The sequence below is a fragment of the Apteryx rowi genome, unplaced genomic scaffold (genome assembly GCF_003343035.1).
Source record: "Apteryx rowi isolate R43461 unplaced genomic scaffold, aptRow1 scaffold_24, whole genome shotgun sequence".
Taxonomy (NCBI): Eukaryota; Metazoa; Chordata; class Aves; order Apterygiformes; family Apterygidae; genus Apteryx; species Apteryx rowi.
The window spans coordinates 5,107,997-5,128,829 of record NW_020448752.1 but is presented as its reverse complement, the minus strand read 5'-3'; the positions used below and the strand labels follow the sequence as shown (position 1 = coordinate 5,128,829).

Here is a 20,833-nt window from a genome sequence, read left to right as displayed (position 1 = left end):
TGTGCAAAGATTCTTTTCTTTCAGCTCAGAAATCTCACTTTGGCAAAATACTTTGTAGTATATTTGCATCTGGGATGTATTACCTTTTGCTCCAATGTATTCCATCAAATCACTAGCTCATACGGTTTTGGGATATGTTTGCCTACAACCACCCTTAGAAAAAAACTACCATGCCTGCTAAACTTTGAATTTGTTGCAGGCTCTGAAAATACCAGAAAACAAAACGGAAACCACTAAACTTAAGAATTAGTATTCTAAATAGGGCTAAGTTTTCATATCTCAGCATTCTTTTACATGTAAACCAGTCTCAGTAAGTTCCTCATGCTAAAGAAGTTGTTACCCTTTAATTGTGAATGTGGATTGGGAGAAGCTCAATCATCTAAAGTAATAAAAAAAAGAACAGAAAAGCAGATAGAAAAGTAAAAGCTCTTCAGAAATTTTATTCTCAAATGCATGGTTCAGAGTGGATAAAATAGAACCATGTCCCAGTTCAAAGGACTCATTCTCTACAATGAAGCTTCAAAGCTGATCTCAGACTAGTGAGGTTTCTTAATTGAAAGGGAATGTGATTTAAAAGGAGCCAGTCCCGTCTCTTCATATTCTCCTCAGATCTCCTCAGCCTGGGATACTCGGTTATTTTCTTTGTATTTTTTAAAATTATTATTATTATTCTCGTCGTCTTTATCCCTTCAGTGCTCTTTGGTCAGAATTAGATGTCATAAGAGACCAAAGAGAAATAAAGAAAGAGATTTTAAAGGCTGTCCAATGGCTGAAGTTTATTTTAAAATAGATATAAATGATTCAAGTATTTCCATCATTCAGTTTCACAGCTCATTTCCCAGCAGTAAAATTCTCCATATCTCTTAAAACTAATTGCTTACTGTTTTGAGGGGGGATATGGAGGGAACGAGAGGATAAACATCCTTGAGAGTGGGGAAAAACAATAGGCAGGTGAAGCAAGACTTTCACAGTCTTATTTATGAAGAGGCCAGTGTAGAGTTACAAGCTGTTGATGAGGAAATCATGTGGTATAAGGCAGAGTATGTGTCAGAGGTCAGTGTCATAAGAGAAGAAAGAATGGTGTTCCTGAGGACAGAATAAAACTAGAAAATTAGATCTGTGGGAGAGGCTGAAATAAGGTTCTGTATTAGATAGAAACAGTCGTCATAAAGGAATATGGCCTCATGAGAGAATGGAGGCTAACTGCCATTTCCTGAGCTGAGATACAGGTCACCTAGTGCCACCTCTCTGTGTTTGATGTTCTGCAGTATTTAATAGGGAAGTGCTGGGCTTTTTCCGCCCCCACGTAGAAAAAGCCAAGTGCCTTATCCTTCCATATCTCAAGATCTGAAGTATCAGCAGTGCCAGATTTCTGTCTTAAGGACAGGGGAGGAAGGCACCATACCTGCTTATACAGGACAAGGCACTACTCTGTTTTTTGTAGTCTTGGAAAATATGGTTTAAGGAGAAGCCCCAGTTTGCTGCAGGACTGTGAACTCTGAGCTGATCATTAGGTGCACTGTGTTTAAGGCAGAACAAGAGTAACAGGCCACCCTTGGGAAGTCTGAATTCTGAGGGTCCCTGCAAAGCTCTCTAGGGACAAGTGTATGTGCCATAAGTAAGATTTAAAGATGCCAGTCCTCAAAACCCAGTTGGTCCTGATGCTTTGAAATCAATAGGATTGCTGGTGGTATTGAGCTACAAACTTCTAGGGCTATGTTCTGAGTTTGTTGTAGTCGACATTTTACAGTTACACAAGGTTACACTGGAAGTCGGAAGAATTCTCTTAGCTCTTGGGCTCCTGTAGAGCAAAAGCCGTATATTGAATGCCAAAGAGCTTAAYTGTGACTTTTCAACAGTTACTAATCTGTGTAAGGGAACATAATTGAGAGTTCATGTTCCATGCAGCATATGCCCTGTTATAGTGTGGCAATATCCCTCTCCTTTTTCAGCATACTGCAGCCAAAGGCAGTGTCTCTTTGGTCTTTATTTTGCTGTTAAATTCAGATTATTCTGATCAGTGTTTATTGTGCTGCATGCCTTAACAAAAGCACATGACTGCTTTTGTAATTCTGCTGCATTTCTGAATTGTGAAATGATTGTTAGTATTGACACTTAGCATATCAGTGTTGGGTTTCAGAGCTAACTCATCTGTGTTGAAGAGTTAGGTTCTCCCTTTCACTGCAAATGAGATAATCCATTTATATCTGTTTTTCTTAATTTAATTTTTAATAGTAGGCATAAAGCCTAGAGCTTTTCAAGGATTATATTTTGAAATATGTTACATTTGTACTGATGGTTCAAAAATGCTAAATAGAAATTAATAACTATCCCGTTGGATTATAAAAAGGGCCCAGCCTATTATAATAAATATCTGTAGAAACACTCTGGTTTATGAAGAAAAAAAAAGCTTTTGCCATCTGAAGATCTGGTTGATACCCTTGTTAGAATACTAGAATGTCATATTTTCTTTATTTTTGTTTAACTATAGTTGCAGCTTCTATTGCTAATGGACAAGTTACCTTGAAACAGTAAAGCTGGACAAAGGTCTTTCAGATAGTATTGGGTAAGTCTCCAGCACAGAATAATATAAGATGGTAGATCTTTTTTAAGCCCAACTTCCACTGGCTTCATTTCAGAGAGGGACCTTTTAAGGATGGAAACAAGAGAAGGGGTTTTGCAAGAACAACAAAAAAAGTCAGTTATTTTACGTGCACATTTTTTGAGCTTCATGTCCTTCATGGGATCATTTAGCAGATTTAGCAGATAAGCAGAAGCAGAAAAGTCTGCTGCTGAACTAAATATTTTAGATCATTATGCTACTTCTTTTTTCAAAATGATGTGAAAATTACTAGTGGTTAATAAAGCTATGGAAATGGAACATCCAGAGGCCAGTGTGGCTCAGAGCCAAACCTATGATGCTCAACAATCAAAGTTGCCACTCATTCAATACTGAGGCCCATACTGCTGGGGTTTCAAGGGTTTTGGTACCCAAGTGAGCTTTTGTTGATGTATTTGTAATACAGTCACATCTTGTTCTGCAAATGGTGGAATTAGGTTTCCTGTATGAAACTGTTGCATGTTGAGCTGATCTGCCTATTTTATAAAGGTGATTTATCTCAGGGGGAACCACTGAGCAATATTTCTTACTGTTTTCAAAAGTTTTCCAGTGAATGGTAACGTRCTTCTTTCTCTGGAGTGAGCCTTGTCACTTTGTGGATGTTGTAATTCTTCAAGATGCTCTACTCCATTTTAAAAAGGATTCATTAAGCCTTGCTGCTCTGATTCAGTAAAAGAATTTGAAACTGCACTGTACATTGGGGACTGTGCAGGGAAGGCATGACTTAGAAAAGTATGTCTTGGTTAAGTGTTAAGGAAGAAAATGGACACAGAAACTGCTGCAGTCTTCATGCATTAGTCAGAGCATCAACAGAGATGAGTGTACTTCTGTTTGGCTGAATTAAATGGGGTTTAAATGAGTGATGAGAATTTGTATTTGATGATGTTTATATTAAGTGGAATTAATTTTGAAGCTTAGTCCACTGGAATGTTACTTCAGTCTGTCTACTTGACTCAATAGCAAACTGAAAGAACTGAGATGCTGTGGCCGTCTTAGAGAAAGCCTATATAAGAAATTATTTTTTTTAACTGCATATATGTAATGTCTATACAGTAATAAAAGTTTGTGTGTATCAGGAACAGAAGAAAAAGCCCCTTTAAAGCTCTGTTTCCTTTCAGAAAATGAGACTTTAAAATAGTTGTTGGTACAAATTACCATTCTGACTGTAACTAAAAAAGGCTGTATTGCTAATAATCTCCTTTCCTCCTCATCAGTTGCTGTTACACAGGACAATTTTTGTGTCAGTGGCAAGCAAGTAAAACATAGTATCAGTTAAAGAAGGGCAAAACACTTTTTCATGATTAGCATCATACTGAGGGTCAGATTTGGGAATTAAAATTAGGAATTGGGAAAGACTAAGCAGAACAACTCAGGTACTAGAAGACACTGAAGATCTTTAGTGTATCACAAATGAGTAAATATCACTGATCTTTCATTCTCTTACTGGCTCCTGGGAAGAGAGGGAAGTTACAGTTAAGGTTAGTGAGAATAAAGGCTGAGGAGCCCAATTGATTGTTGTATAGTAGAAATCTCGAAGGAGTGGATTTAAAGCTGGGACAAGCTTCAGCTATTGACTTTTTGCCTTGAAATATATTAGTAGGCAATACTTAATGCCACACTTGAATTTTTGAGTTAAGACGATCAGGAATTTGGGAGCTCATTTTGGTACAGGATCTTGCTAAGCTCAAGAAAATAAAATGGAGGCCGGTGTCAGTTATGAGGGATACTTCGATGTTAGTTTTCAGGAAGGTATGAGTGCATTAGCTTTATGACTAATGTTATAAGTGGAGTTATAGTTGCGGTTAGGATTAGGGAACTGGAAAGAGCAGTTGGATGAGCTGAGATTAGTGCAGGATGTTTCAAAGCTTGAACAATTCAGATGTCAGTAAGTATGAATAGAAGTCACTTTTTTCTTGGGATGTCTGTCATGGTACGAAGGAAGATTAGGGCAATGGTTAGGTTTTGTGGCTTCTGTGTGTTTGAAGACGCTTAGTACCTATGGAAAACTCATTTTCCTTATATTTAAGCAAGCTCAGGGTCTGAGCTCTGTGAGGTCTGGGACAGACATTCTCTTCTGAATCCAGGTGTGCCAATGCAATAGGTTATTTCCCAGAGCTGTTTTTGTTCCCATGTAGCAGGTTACCTCCCTTGCTCACAGTGTATGTCATCTGTGAGCTTTCCCGATTCAGTTGGATAAGGGAGTGCTCCCATAARCTCCTCTGTCACCAGTTTAATGAGAGAAGGAACTTGCAGCAAGCACTGTTGGAAGATACCATCTCCTAATGGCAAAGCAGGACTTTTTGGAAGACATCTATCCCCTGCCTTCAAGCAAGGAGGGAATCATGCCTCTTTCTTCTTTTAGAAAGCAAAACAAAACAGGAGATTCCTCAGCAGTGAGGAACTGTGCAGAATATGCCCTTTTCTTGGCCCCTTGGTAAAATGGCACCTGAAAATAAGCTTTTGGTATGACTTCTTTAAACTGAAACCAGTCTGAAGAAGACTTTTCCTTTTTTATTTTTTTTTTTAAGCTGAGTTTGGAATGCGTTCATTTAAGAGTGGCTTATTTTGAATTAGTTTGTATTGACTGGGAGCTGATTCAAGCTGAAGCTCAGTAAATCAGACACAAACTGAAATAAATACCCCAGCAGGAGCTTTTCAGTGGCTGAACTGCAGCAGAGATATGTAAAGTCGTATCACTGCAGAAAATGATTTCCTTGTTATTTTTCTAGTTCTGTTTGACTTTTCACAACTGCATGCCTGCAAGTGCAAGTTAAGTGTTTATATTCACACAAACTGTCCAGTTCAGGTGTTAGTAGCCAGTAGTAGCAGAGGATAGTTTCACTGCTGAAATACCTGGTTTGGGGAATTAGACACTGTTTCTGTGACTCTTTCGCAGATGCAGAAATCATGGTGCTTAAGCACATAGTAATTTGTGTTCCAGAAATGTGACTGAGAAGTTTGGCTAGGTTAACCCTGATCTTGCTATCTTCTTTTCCTTTCCACTTGCCACTTTACAAAGCTCATTAAAACAGGTATTCCTTTCACCATATTTAGCCTCATAAAGTTGCTATAAAGATATAACAGAAGTGTGTCTAATTGCATAATATAAAATTAAAGAACTAGGTTTTACCTTTCAGGGTATGGCTGCTTGTCAGTAACATAAGCAAGTAACAGATGTGAAAATATCCTTCAGGAAGAAAGTTTAACATGAAACAAATGTTTATTAAAAAGGACTGTACAGACAAGTTAAACAGGTAGCACACTGTTACTCCGACTGGGCACAGGAGTAAAATATTCAGAACACAGAAGCCAATGAAACTCAAGGTATTGCTAAAATTTCTAAATGCTAAAATAAAAGCCATGAAGTTGGAATTAGAAAACTGTAAAATAAAGGAAAGCACTTTATTTAAAATGCTGGTAAAGTCTTAACTTCTTGAGTAGTCTGGTATTTACAGTAACACAGCAATGGCTATTCTTTCAAAAGTGGATCTAATTCTCCAACTCGAAGCCACTGGCAGGTTCAGTCAATCACGAGTGTGCTGTTTAGAAAGCTAAAGTTGAACTCATTAAGTGCAAGTATTAGAATTTGGCTTATGATTTCTCTATTTTGTTAATGAGGTGCTTGGCACTAAAGTCTGAGCAACTGAGTTACCCCAGCTTAGATATGAATATTTCCATAGCAAAGCCTTTACGCACAGTACAGTGTTCTTGCTTTTTCAATGTGCTTTGGCGGGGGACGGGGAGAGGAGGGAGATGCTTGTGTATTCTTTGCTATTCAGTTGCAGAAAAACAGGACTGTCCTTTCAGGCAAGTGAGTAACTGCAACAAAAGAATTCAGTGATTTTGCTGTTGCTTGAATACTGATTGCAAAGGGGATGACAAAGCCAGAGTTGCACCAGACTTCAGTAATATAAAGTCTTGTAAGCTATTTGGGCTTGAACAGCCTCTCAGGGTACATGAGAAGGGTCTCTGTGTGACTATTAAGAGAATTTAACCCAAGTAAAACTGTTAAACTGAACTTAGTGATGAAATAACCTCAAAGAACCTTAGGTACAAAGGGAAACACCATTGGTTCTCCAAGGATCAGAAATGCAGAAGTTTTGTGATAAAAGCTGTACTTCAGACAGCTTCCTTGTATGCCTAAAAGAACAAAAATCAGTATTATCTCTGTAGTCTTTTGAGAAGGACGACAGGGAGAAAAGGGCTGAGGGCTGTCATGTGAAAAACTGTTCATGTAAACTTGCTTAATTAATCTGTGAGAGAAAAGAGAAATACCATTTCCCTAAAAAGGATTCTGCTCCCCCCCCCACCCAGGATCCCTTAATGTATAATACAGATTTTGCCTCCTTGAAATAGTTTGATTCTCAGCAATGCACACAATTCATATGGCACAGCTTCATGAAAACAGATRTGTAAATACTAATCCATGACTGATACAAACACAGGCTGTTAGATTCTTTCTTTTTTAAAAAAAGCAAAACCTTATAAAACATAAGGGCACAAAAAAACTATTTTTAAAAAGTAAAAATACAAAATGGACATACTGAATTAGAAAATGGTCAATCCTCAAGCATGCTTCAGTTTAGAGCTCTAGAGATCCCCAAGAAATAAGTAACCTTGGAAAGCAGCAATGAGGTGAGAGCAGCCAGGACTAACCCCATCTATTTTAGGACCTTCAGGTCTATAAATCCAAGTTTCTACAAATCTATCCTTTTCTACACACTACTTCACTGCAGACCATTCACCCACTGTGCACTGTCACTCCTTTTTAAATTTATGTACCTCCATTATCAGAAGTATTCTGTTCTCATGCTTGCAATTAGGAGGAGCCTATGTGCTATCCTCTTAACTGTGCACATTTTTCCTTAAGCCCAATAAAATGCTCTGAGCAGGGCAGACACCATATGGCCACTCTGATAGTCGAAGATAGAATCCAGTATTTGTGTCAGGAAATATGTGTAAGGATACAGAGTTAGAGCACTGCTGCCATCTGGTGAAGAGAGCCTGGGGTCAGACTAGCCTCTCCATAATACAGAGATTGAGTCCCAGTAATGCAGCTAACAGAAACTGCTCTTTACCTGTTTTCAGGGGCACATGGTCCATGTTCTGTCTCTGCTGTTGAGAGATGTTTATTTGACTGTGAAACATTAAAATGGAACAATTCCAACTGAACTTGCCATAAATTATAGGACTATCTTTGATAAAATACTCATGTGCTTTATGGTAGAGTTGGGAAATTTGTGGTGATGTATGTGATTTGGCCAAAAAATCTTTTTATGTGGATTTGGATAGTCCCCAGTATTTGATAAAGTCTTCTGATCAGAGATTTGGGGCTTCCCTGTTCTTTTTAACAAGCAAAATTCTCGCTATAACCACTGTAGCATAATAGTAGAGGAAAGAATTGGGCTAAAAAGAGAGGAAGAGTCTAGACAGGCAGTCCCTGCCTCCTAAAGTTAGTGGAAAGAATATTTAAGACTTAGTATCAGTTCAGACAACAAAACCAATGATAAAACTGGAATTAGAAGCCAGTAAGTTTTAAGCCCCAGTTCTGTAGTTGAATCACCACCATCTTCCCCTTTGGAGGAGCYGTTGTTACGTGAGAGGAAACAATGGGAGGACACAGATACAGTGAGAAGTCTGAAGGATCCTCTAATCAGGGTACTTTTGGCCCGTGTACAGAGCACAAAACTAGCTTGGGCTACAATAAAACTAGCTTGAAAATGACTTACAAAAAGACAAACAACTAGTAAATTTTCCTTAGGGAAAAAACAAAAAAACAAAAAAAAAACCCCAAAACCCAAAACAGGCAATTCTGGTGAAAGGTATAATTTTCAGTTAACATTGCTTCTGGTGCGTGCTATTGAATTTCCCTGTGATCTACTGGAGGATAAGTCTGCTAAGGGAGATTTTGGCAGTAGAAACCAGGAAGAGAAGACATGCAGAATGGCTAATATTGCTGTCACAGAGGCAAAGAAATGTTGGTTATTTGATGTGTGATCCCTGGAGAACCATAGTGAGCTTGTTGGCCTTAGATCCTAGGAAGACCACTAATGCAGTTCATTTGAGCCTTATACTTAAGTCAGTTAGTCTTCTGACTGCTGAAAATAATACAGCATTAAGATGGTAAAGCATCATAAATTATGTAATTTTTAGTAATTCATACACATCCTACAACTTGATCCGCCTTCCAAATTTTAAGCCAAGTTTGAAAGAATAGTACAGTCAAACTCCAGTAAATAATCAAAAATCACTTGTGTCCTTAATACACTGATTTCCTGTATATCCAAATCTTTTTTTCATGAACATGTCCATTATAAAAACAGTTCTACTTGATACTCAAGCCTATGTAGTATTACTAGCCAGGTAAACAAGTTGTTCTTTAGTGAAACAGAGACAATCTGCTGTTTCTGCACTTCAAGTAGTCTCCTGTTATCAGGAGAAAATTAGAATAATCTTTTAGTAACATCTGCTTAAAAAAGAGGACATAAAAGAATTTGTGGTAATTACATTTGGCATATAGGAATAGTCTGACATTTAGGATACTCGCATTAGACTTCTGTTTTCTTTAGGACTCCAAAAGGTGCAATGTTTGAAATGTTAAACCATAGCACCATTAATATTTCTTTTCCTAAAACCAAATCTCAAGGACTGGAGGGAAATTAAGATAGAACAGAAACATTGTGCTTACATAACATTAAATAGAAAACAATGGGTAGGTCGTACTTGAGTCTGCACTTAATAAAATCTGGCTACATTTACAGTTCTACTGGAAAGGTATTGGGACTGGTCACATGTGTGGTTCTCAATCTTCTGTCCTTCTTCATTCATCCTGTTTCCTCTTGGGCTTTTTGGGATTCCGAGATCGGCTTTTTGCTTTGCAGAGTGGACATATGGGTGCATTCCGATGAATTTGTTGGTGACACGATAAACATGCCTGAAATGCAACATTGCAACCCCTTGTTAAAAGCATTTAAGTGCTGTTGACACATGGGTTATTGAATATCATATTCTAACTTCCAGTACAGGAAAAATAACCAAGGCTGCTTGCCTTCAAAGGCAAACTGGTGCTAAATTTTATATCTAAGTCTCTGGATTGTACAGTAGCTTCAGACCAACTGAAAAAACAGAATATCTCATTGAGTTAAAATTACATTCAGCAAACAGATGGTTCAGGCCTGTATCAATAACTTTGATATTAAATTCCATTTGTTATTTTTTCACATGTTTTGAAAATGTTTACATGGGGAATACTTCACTGGATCGGAGAAGTTATAGTGAAGGCATGAAGTTATAGCGAGGAGATTTCACAGAATTTAAGGCAGGAACGGCGTTTAGATGAATCCCACATACTGAACATAAGATACTGAACTCCATCCTTTTCTCCACACTGTGCCCTTTAACTTCCATTTGACTGAAATGTATTGCTTTCAGAAAGGCTTTTCATCTCACCTATCTCAAGATACTAAGTAAGCAACTAAGTAAGGGGTATACTTGCCTCAGTTTGCCTCTCCAATCAGTGAATCTTTGGAACATAAGTGTGATGAATCTCCCCCCTGGAATTATTTAGCTCTTTCTGCTAACTACAGAAGGAGCTGAGTATAACTGTTTAAGTAGTACATCTCACTTAAGTGCCTACAGTTAGGTAAAAATCCTTATATTAGCTTTGATTTGAAGACACCAAGAAGTGCAGAGCCTATCACCTTTCTTGGTAATCTATAACACCGATAGTCACTCCTCCTCATAGAATACATGCATTGCTTCTAATATGAATCCATTTGGGATCAACTCCCAGCTACCTTTTTTTTTTTTGGGGGGGGGGGGGGGGTTTGGTCCAGTGTTTTCTTACTTATGTGCCTTTCTCCCATGTGAAACACAAGAGGGCCAAAAACTGGCTGCATCTCTGCTGACAGGGATTTGTAAGTCATAAGGGAGTCAAATAAGAAACAGAGCCTTATCCTCAACGCTTGATGACTGGTGCTACTAGTTTAAGTTTACTGGGGCTGCTCTTGATTTGAACCATTACAGGAAAATCAAAATCATTTTTTCTTTTTGTAACTACTGAGCAACTTTATAAACATAGTATATTCTAATGACACAAGAGAAAAGCCAGCACGTTCCATCTCCTGACCTTCATTGGAGGTGGCTGTTGTCTAAAAGTTGCTGTCTGTCTGGTATCTTGTTTCCTAGCCACTTGCAGCTGTTGGGCAGCAGCTGCAGCTGCAGCCAGAGACTCTGGGATGGGAGGCTCCTGTGGTTCTGTCTGCCATTCTGCTTTCTGCTTTTCGAAGTAACTAGAAAAAAAACAAACCAAAAATATAACCATTTTTTGGACTATTCTGTTAGCTTGTAAGAGGTATTTTGTGTTAAAAAATAATGGATCATATTTCCCTATCATGTTCCCCACTAGAGTCAAATGACCTACACTTAAGTCTTGGACTACTTCTTAAACAGAATTGCTGGTATTTTCCTCTGCATTTGTACACTTCAGCCAGATTCCAGACGAATGTCAATGCTTGTTGGCTTCTAAGACATGTTGATTTACAACTAAATACAAATCTGATAGCCTGGAAAATACACTATGTATTCATGTAATCTATAACAGCTTTCTGTAAAAGTCTTAATTTTTACATTTTATTTTATTAAAAATTACTAACTTTTTAATGAAGTGGATTAATACATTCCTTGTAGTACCAAGCTACTTAGGATGGAAAATAGAATTTCGTAAGAAATGCAAAAGAAAACTTTAAAATTGTGTATTAGTTAAAATGATGGCAAATGTGTTGGACATTAAGAGAAATGTAGCTTTCTAAAAACATCACTTGCATTTGAAACAGTTCTGTTAAACCAAGGACACTATTCTTTGACTAGTAGCTATTTCTGCTATCCTACCCTACCTAGGTTATGCCCTAAAAATGAAACCTGGCCATAATCCAAATCTATTAAACATCCAGGGTAACTTGTCACTTGCTGTCAGTCAGAGGTATATGACTAAACAGTGCTAAGTGGTACTACCACATGTATGCAGCACAAAGAAAAATTCTGACTCAGAGTAGCACAAACCAACAGAAGGTTGATTCTTTTGTATCCCTTTCTCGTACTGCCTCATACCTCTGCTTGCTAAACAAGCAATTCAGATGATTATTTTCAGGGGGGGGGAAAAAAAAAGCACTTTTAGAAAAAGCAGCATAAGATACAAAAAGCTATAGAACCAGTAGAACCAAACACCCTTGAATGTTTGCATGTCAGATTTGGAGTCTGCAACTTAGAATAATCTAAATTTAACTTCCAACAAATTCAAACTGAATGTTAACAAATACATGTGCTCCCACATCCCCTTTTTGTTAACTTTTGCTTTTCATGCATCTCTCGTCTTTCTTCCACCTGCCAACAGTAATAAAATGACAAAATAACCAGTAGAATCATGAGAAGGTATAAGGCCAGATAAGGTTTGCTTTGGAGACTTACTCAAGGGACAGTTTCTCCTCCTCCTCACAAAGATCTGGCAGCCTCTGCAACCCCAGAGTCATCCTTAAAGCATCTACGTGCTCCTTCAGGGGTTTGTACTCCTCATGCAGGCGACGAGTAGATTCCAATAGCTTGTTGAGGTCATTCTCTGACTGCTTGATAGTATTCTCCATCTGAAACAGGAGGGTGGACATGGTTTTAAAGGACTGTTTCTTTAATAGTTCTTTGATTCACCAGAAGGTTGTGTATCAGAAAGAAGAGAATTTCTCATTCAAATTGGAAGAGGCTGGAGACAATGCAATAGTCAAACAGGAAGTAATATACTGGAAGAGTGAAAACTGCGCAAGGAAGAAGCAATCTCAAGTGATATACAGGAGACATTTTCATAAAAAAGGTACATTCAACCTGTACCGTCCAAACAACAGAAAGAGTAGGCAGACAGGCTGCACATGGGTCAGCAAGTGAGGAGCTATGGAAAACTCTCAAGGGACATTAAAAATAGAAAGTAAATCTATGCTAGAGTAGAATAAACTCATTTTCTGCATCTCCAAAAACACCTTTGGTTAGAAGTTAACTAACAAGCTAATAAAAGGTTCCTGCTTCCCTTAGCACAGTAAATGGGAAAAGCGGCAGAAAGAAAGATAATCTGATAGGAAAAAGAGGGGAGGATAAAACAGAGACTGAGACAGAGGTTATGCAGCTGGGTGGAGGGTGAGAGGAGACAGAAAATTCAAGTGATAAATAAATGCAGTCTGCACATCCAGTACATAGCTTGTACCTGCTTATGATGTGGGAGCTTTTTTCCTCTGGTGCAAAGCACAGATACCTTCTGAGCTAGAAACCACTGTACAGACATTTAAGTGCCCTAACATGAAGTAAAAATTGTGGGGTTTAAAACACATTCCCTATTGAGCTCCTCTGATTAGTTTATCTTTCTTGTTTTTAAACTGTTTCTCTTATTTGTATAAATTCCTTTCAGGCTGGTGCTTCTTACTGTGCTGTGGTAATGGTTTGTGGTTCCACTCCATGATCAAGGTTGGCTCTTGCTAAGAATTTTACAAATGTAATGTATTTTCCCCAAATCCCTTTTCTTCCAAAAAGCTCCAACCCAAAGCTGCTCTGCTTCCAGGTGTTAAATGCAAAAGGACTAGCAGGAAGAACCACTTTCTCTGAGACTGCCAGAGTGATGCTACTATAGCTAATGGTAAAGTTGTAGCAACAATGGGCTTGGTTATTTATCCCCTTTGTGCAAATCCTTCCTATGCCAACCTCACAAAAATATCCTGCACAACACAGACAGGAAAAACAGTGATCCTCAGGTAAATTTATTTGGCACTCTTTGCAGGATCCTAGGATGGTGTTGTAAAGTCCAGATTATTGAACCACTGATAGTTCAGTGATGTGCACAATTCCACAACCTGTGGAATGATTCTTATACAATTGTATTTTAGTCAGACTGTCCACAGCTGGACTGTTGCATACCACATTAATATCAGCGTGGATCAGCCGCAGTTCCTCCACGTGGGCCATCTTCTCTTGCAGCAGCAGGTCCATTTCCTGTTTGTATTCTTTCAGGTGCCTCTCCTCAGACTCCAGGGCTTCAAATTCTGCTTTCAGTCGTGCCTTTATTTTTTCCATCTGCAAAGTCTTATTCCTGGATCCCAATGGTAATTACAAATATAGAGGGACAACAGTAAGTCACTGCAAAATCTTTTTGCCAGATGTCACTTTGTATGTGAATAGATGAAAGTAAGGGGTGGCATTAATAGACAAGGGTGAAATTAAGTATGGCTGAGAAAGGATGAGGTGTAATGAGAGAACCAGGTTCTAACCCCAGCTCTTTTCCTGCACTTTTCTATACTATTAGATTTTACCGTACTTCTCTGAATTAACACAAACTAACACATCATTTAAAAATTTAACAGTTATTTTAGATTCAGACAAGTTGTACCAATAGAGTTTTACTGCATCGATTAATTGAGATTTTGCCTAATTCCAAAAAGGAGAAATCCAGAAAAGCTGTTTTTTTTTTAAACAGGGTTCTAAGAAATGGGGTATGAAATGCAAGTGATGCAAGTGATTATAGTATCGGATACGCTGACTGCAACTATGTGAACAATAATCCGAACTGCTAAAATACTAACTTCAGCTTCAAATAAAATTTCAGAGCAATGACTAATCAGAGTAGTAAAAACTCAGATGACATTGGCCATCAACATCCCACCCGCAGGTAACTGTGCATTCTTTTTGTTCTTTGCTAAGCTCTAGTACCATTCATATATGTGTAAATATTTCTGCCTACATCCTGCATTCCAGTTTTGTTTGTTCTTTTTCATTTGTGGCAATCCATAGTTCCATAGCAAAAATGTTTAAAAACCCAGTCTATATCTCTCTTCTCAGAGGGTGTGAGTTTCAGTCATCAGACACAGTTTTAAGCAGCAGGGCAGTTTACTACTGTACGTTTTAACACTTGTCCAAACTGTTGAAAACAGCAAACAAACTGTTCTTGTTCTCAGTCTTGTTCCTGTGATTTAGCTAACCCAGAGGCCTTGGTTATTCTTCCAGTACTGAAAGTTAGAATATGATACATGGTAACCTATGTGTCAATAGCACTTCTATGTTTATAACAAGAGGCTGCAATGTTGCATTTCAGATATATAGTAAAGAGCTCCAGGACTCCTTGACTCACTTTGTTCTGAATAAAACAAGATGTAGTACTCCATTTTAGTGACATAACACCTACTGCAAGTAGAGCCAGATTTGGTTCCAAGTGCGCTATTTAATAACACAGTAGACTTCCTACAGGCATGATGTAAGAGGGGCAGGGAAATAAGAGGTCTGCTTTTGTATTTAAATATCCTCTTCCTATCCCCATGCAAATCGGGGGTAAGGTTGATTAAGTTCACTGGAAGCAGCAAAGCTGATTATAAAATGTACTCTGTAGATCATAGGAGGCTGCCTATCAGCAATGCAAAGCAAAGAATTTTTAGCAATAAAAGACCTACCTCTAGAAGATGATGTGTGACTCCCCTTCCTACTAGGCTCCGACTCGCTCCCACTGAACTAAGAACAGCATCAGGACTGTTGCTTTTAATGGAAGCTGAAGGCACTGAACGCCCTGCAGGAAGCTGGGCTATACCTGTCTCTAGGAAAGGGGATTCCCAGACTTCTGTGAGGCATTTGTTCCCTTTACAAATTTTCCATCCCAAGTCCCCAAGGATTCTTTCTGTAACTTCTCCCACAGCACTCAGGAATGAATGGTTTGCTCAGTGTCATTCTATGTGAGCACAGGAGAATATACTTTAATAAGGATACACTTTCTCACTCTTCCTATATCAAACTGCAGAGTTAGAAGACTATTCTGCTTATCTGCATGGCTGCATCAAAAGTACAAGTGGAAATCCTCCTTCTGCCCTGTCTGACTCATGGTGGGATCCCATGTTGACACTGACTATACAGCATCATCTCAGGTCTTCTGTATTATCCTTGGCTTGAAACTACTTCAGGAAAATGACTTAAAGTTCGTGTTTTCTCTGATTTACTCCAACCAAGATTCCAAAAGAAATTCTAGAGCTAGCCTGAGGGCCCTTCTTTAAAGTGTGTAGCAAGTATCTGTATGGATTTTATTCTTGTCTTCATTTGACCGAGGCTCACCCTCTGCCACCCTCCCTCTTAACAGTAAAGCTCTTTCCTCTATATGAATAAGCCTTAACAGACCTAGATTACTATTGTCAGTGATTGCAGTCCATGTTATGGGCTGTGAAGAACAGAAACATCAGACCAAAGATATTAACAGAAAAAGTCAATGACAAAATAAGGTCTTGTCAGAGGTCACTCAGAGACATTTACAGATATTACAGAGAACACATATTTAAACTCAAGTTTGATAAAATCACTTGGTAAGTATGGTTATTATGTTTGTACTATAGTTCATCATAGAGTTCACATTTTTCATGTAGTATGTATTTATTATAGAAAATATCAGTTATATACCTATGAATATACATTGATTTTAAAAGGTACCCAGTCCTTCCAGTTCTGAGAAGTCCATATCTCACCATTTATTAGAAATGGCTGAAGGAATAGTAAGTCAACTAGTAAAAGTTTCTATGAATGAAGTGTAGAACGGATCTCGATGCAGATAGAATTCAGGTATATAGGTCCAACATTGCAGTCTTGAAACACCACTTGACACTGGAGGCACTCATTCTTCGTAGACAACTTGAAAATTATCTCCACAATTCCTCAGGAGTCTGGATTTGTACAACTATATATGATTAGATCTAATAAAACTCGATCAAACTGAGCCACTTAGGGCCTAGTTCACAATAAAGCCCCATCAGGATTGAGGTTTGCCAAACCTCCACCTAACTTTCCTGAAAAACTCACTGCAATAAGTCTTCTTAGAACATATGTATCTAATGCCAGCATAGACGGGGATGATATGGGAATGCAACTGCAGCTAGTACTAAGGACAGCATAGTAGCCTTACTTTCTATAGCATGCTTTACATGAAGCAGTCATTAGGTAAGAATTTGAGACCTAAGATAAATTAGATAAGGTTTGGAGATCCTCTAAACAGAGGCCAGAACACAGGTCTGTTTCCTGCGGCTGAGTGCCCTAAACTCCAGGATGAAGTTCCTTCTGTTTTCTCTCTCCTTTGTCTTTTCAGTGGCCAGGTACATAAAACCAAGTCTTTTCTGCACAATGACAGACTTGCCAGGAATAATCCAGAATCGTGGTCAGTCTGGTGCCTGATGCACCCTGGGAACACTGGAACATGTATTCCGTCAAGCAGAGGTAGGAACTTAAGTTGGCTCCCTTGTTTTCTAGGTGACAGTTGTAATCAGCCAACAGCTGAGATATGGTATAAAAGGATATGGGGGCATCCTCACATCCTATGTCTTTTTTTTTTCTTTTTTTTCTTTTTTTTTAAGAAAGTGCACAGATGCCTACCTTTCTTAGGTTCAGAGTTCTGTGTATTGAGGGGATGGAGGCATAAGTGATGGGAGAGTCTCTCCTGCTTTCAGCATTTCCTATCTGCCAGTCCTAGGTGCTTCACAGCAGACCAGCCTGGCTGTTGTGGGCTTCATAACTCACATAGATAACACTTTCCACTCGTGATACAGGTACCTGAAGCACCTTATATAGGGTTGGTTTTTTCTGCCCTGAGAGCCAGGCACCTGAAAATTAGGTCTTTCATTGAGATGCTGAAGACTTTTAGGAGTGGAGCTAATGCATTAATAAAAGCCATCTCCTAGTAAAACCAAAGATCATTTTGTTAAAACAGATGGCTACCTGAACACATTGATTTTTGCAGCCTCCGGCAATGCTATTCTTGACAATAAAGCAGCTGCTGACTGGACTTCAGCTCTAATGGCCCAATTCAAAGTTTATTTATTCCATGAAGGATTAATGGCTGCTTAAGAGTTTTCAAAACTAGCATGGTGAACCCTGGGAAGTTATTTAGCAGTAATAATAAAGTTGGTTTAGTTTTTGCTTTCAGGATTAACAGTGCCATTTCTCTGCATGACTCAAACATTGTAAGTTGCAAATTGGTTGAAAATAAAGAGAAAACAATCTGAAAACTATCCCACCCTTACCTGTAGCTCACAGAAAATTTAGGAGTGTGCAGGAAAGCAATTATTGTGAACTAACAGGCCTTAAATGTTTTGGAAAATAAATGCTTTTTGGTATTTTGGGGAGGGAAATGGAAGAAAAATTAAAACAAGTGGTATTAAACTCTGTTATTCTCAGAGTATTATTTCCAGATTTTGTACAGGTTCACACAAGTGCTTGGCTTTCCAAACTTGCAGTAAAGCCAATGAAGGCCAAATCATTTGCTTTGCAGTGAAATCCAAAATATACTCATCATTTTGTGACACAAAAAAGGTAGTCCCTGCCCAGAAGAGTTTATGATAAAAGGTACCATGACCTTAGACATAATTGTGACTTATGAATCAATGCTGAGCGCTGCTGAATTTAATAGGACTCACTCCACGAATACAGAGGTTTGCTCTAGCAGATTCAGAATCAAAAGTAAGGAAACAAAGACATGCATCACACAGTCAATGGGGGATATGGTCCAAATATCCAAACTTTTTAAAATATACGTTGTACAATTTTAAGAAAAAAGACTTTGAACAAAAACAAGTATGAGTTACGCCTCCCTGATTTTATAGATGAAGAAGAAGTGAGTTTTGAGATGGGATTTGTAGAGAATGATTTGTCTGGCATATTTTGCCATTTACTATGCAATGGTACATACTAGTCTGAAAGTAATTGTTAGATTTATACCAATAAAATAGATCTTCTCTTCCATTTAAAATGTTGCAATGTCCCACTAAAAATATTGTCCAACCCCCAACCCCTGTTATTATTGTCCTGTTGTTCCCATTTACTTAAAACATTTATTTAGTAATGGCAGCTTTGACTACTGTAACTGAGAATATTTGTCCCCAATTTCCTCCCCCTTTACTTTTCTCTATTTATGGCAAGTGTTCACCTAAGACAATGGAAATAGATCAGTTTCCTCACTGTTACTAGTCACTGGCTGCCTTGCTCTGCCAAATTGCTACAGCAGATGGGTTGCAGGGGAGTGTTTCAATCCAAACAATTTGCTTTTGATATTAGAAAAGAAAAAATGCACAGAAATTAAAGCTCTTTCTATTAGTATTAGGCAATGTGCAGTAATGTTTTAAAATAAAACTAGACTACCTAATGAACTCTGCCCTCATATTCTTTTCTATTTAAGTTCTTACATCCCATTGACTACAGTAGTCACTAAGTGTGTCCCAAGAGGACATTAAGCAGTGAAACTAGCATCTGTCATGAGTAAGTTCACTCTCATTCTCTTTTATCTGCTCCCAGGTGGAACGCTGAGGTCCAGTCTTTACATAGTTGCTTAATTTTATGGCTGTGGTTAATTCTGTGGAACTACTCGGTGCATATAATTAAGCATGTGCATGTATCTTTGGATTGGGGGCTTATACATATGTTTACTGACTGCAGTAATTGAAGTCTAACTGCTGCAATATAGTGGTGACAAATACTGACTACAAGTTTATATATATATATATATATATAAATATATATATATAAAATATATATATGTAAAGGTCTGCAGAATTAGATTCTAAAAATCCCTGCAAGAATCCAGTTGAAATGCCTTTAATAAATGATAGATACCAGCTTAAAAAAAAGTGATTTCTTTTAATTGTGAAGGCTTTTTTCTCCTCTGCCTATAGAATAATAATATATGGAGTGCAGATTAAAATAGTCTGCAAATCTGTCAAAGATGTGCTTGCACTATAAACATAAGAAATTTTTGTGTTTATTTTGAAGGAAGTTTTGCATAGAATGCAAACACCTTTTAAAAATGAGGGGGTGAAAAGTCACATTTTGTTAAATGAGACTCAAAATTGACATAGTTGTGGCAAGCAGGATTGGCTTTTTGACATATTTTTTTACATTTAAAAAATATTCAAACAACTTTGTTGGAACTTCCTTGTGTAATAAAGCTAATAACTTTACCTTTACAGTACCTTTTAGCATAAACTAATATAAGAAATGTTTTAATTACAGTTTAAATGTCACCCTTGAATATATTATTAGAAAACTGAATGTACCATAGATTTCCAAATACAGGATGCTGCTATCACTGAAAAGATAATTTAATCAGATATTTAAATTCAATATTATAATAACTGCACATCAGACTGTTACTGGCCATATTTAGAACTGTATTTTAACATAGGACCTTCTGAACAGTTGAATAGAAAAGCGTTATTCTTACTCTGCACAATGCATGTTGTCTCTTTCTATAAACAGTTTTAGGATGCCAGACACACACATTTTGGCCTGATCTTCGTTCCTTCTCGTGGTATTGCGTGAAGGAGGACGGGACCCTTACAGTGCTGCCTAATTCACCCCTTTCCACGGATAAAGTATTGCAGTCTTGGCGTTGTTAGAGGGGCCGTGACCAGCCGGCGGCTTCCTCGCCGGGAGCCGCCTGCGCGTCCCCGCCCGCCCCGCGCCCCGAGGGTCCCTCTGCGGCTGTGCTGCCCCGAGGCGCTGCCGCCAGCCGCTTTGCACCTTCCAGCCGCTTCCGCAATCGCTGCCCTCGCTTTCTTTGTAACTCTCTTGGCTTTTTAATGCACAAATTCCTGCTAAATACAGACAGCTCGGGCCTTAGCCAGAATATCGATGTCCTAAGCCGAAGAGCATAAAAGTCCTGCTGAAAGCTCAGCAAAGCACGTCTCCCCGACGTGGGCATGCACAACGCCGTGCGTTGTTGCTCGTGACGCCTCACACACGCCATGCATCCTGCGATTCGCTATGAAGGACAGCGTACAAATTCCTGGTGTATCTGGTTGTACGGCAGCGGGGAGAGCCGTCTGCCTGCCCGCCTTGCGGCGGCGCCCGGAGGGGACGGCAGCGGAAGCCTGGTGCCGCTGTGCCCGCGATCCGTCACCCGCGACGCCCTGCGAGCCCGGCACGCGCTGCCCCGCTCAGCCCTTCGGCGGAGCCGCCAGGAACAGCAGGTAGGGAGCCTCCGCTGGGTTTCCCGGCCCTCGTTAGCCCTCTCCCCCGCTTTGGGCAGTGGGGAGAGCAGGTAGAAAGAAACCGGTCGAGCGCTGGCCGCTCCGCAGGCTCAGCTCCGCACCTCTTGCAGCACCCGCGCAAATGGCACATTGCTCCGCAGGCCACGGCCTCGCCGCACCGCGGGACCGCCGCGCTGGCCGCCCC

The 20,833-nt window shown here is 39.0% G+C and overlaps 2 protein-coding genes and 1 long non-coding RNA gene across 4 annotated transcripts in view; 2 read left to right on the top strand and 1 right to left on the bottom strand.

Annotated features, from left to right (window-relative positions):
* Window positions 1-5,844: 5,844 nt before the first annotated feature.
* Window positions 5,845-20,833, bottom strand: part of ZC4H2 (zinc finger C4H2-type containing) — a 15,673-nt gene continuing 684 nt past the window's right edge. Inside the window, exons 2-5 of the mRNA XM_026066369.1 lie at window positions 13,568-13,739; window positions 12,086-12,258; window positions 10,749-10,911; window positions 5,845-9,554 (exon numbers count right to left, since the gene is read on the bottom strand). Coding sequence (XP_025922154.1) covers window positions 9,441-9,554; window positions 10,749-10,911; window positions 12,086-12,258; window positions 13,568-13,739 — 622 coding nt within the window. The 3' untranslated portion in view covers window positions 5,845-9,440. The remainder of the gene's footprint in view (window positions 9,555-10,748; window positions 10,912-12,085; window positions 12,259-13,567; window positions 13,740-20,833) is intronic.
* Window positions 13,661-15,858, top strand: LOC112966355. The gene is made up of 3 exons (XR_003253582.1): window positions 13,661-13,752; window positions 14,124-14,315; window positions 15,432-15,858. It is a non-coding gene; the product is annotated as an uncharacterized LOC112966355 (long non-coding RNA).
* Window positions 20,157-20,833, top strand: part of ZC3H12B (zinc finger CCCH-type containing 12B) — a 45,373-nt gene continuing 44,696 nt past the window's right edge. For both annotated transcript variants that reach the window (XM_026066366.1, XM_026066360.1), the window contains exon 1: window positions 20,157-20,628. The gene's annotated coding sequence lies outside the window, so the exon portion shown is untranslated. The remainder of the gene's footprint in view (window positions 20,629-20,833) is intronic.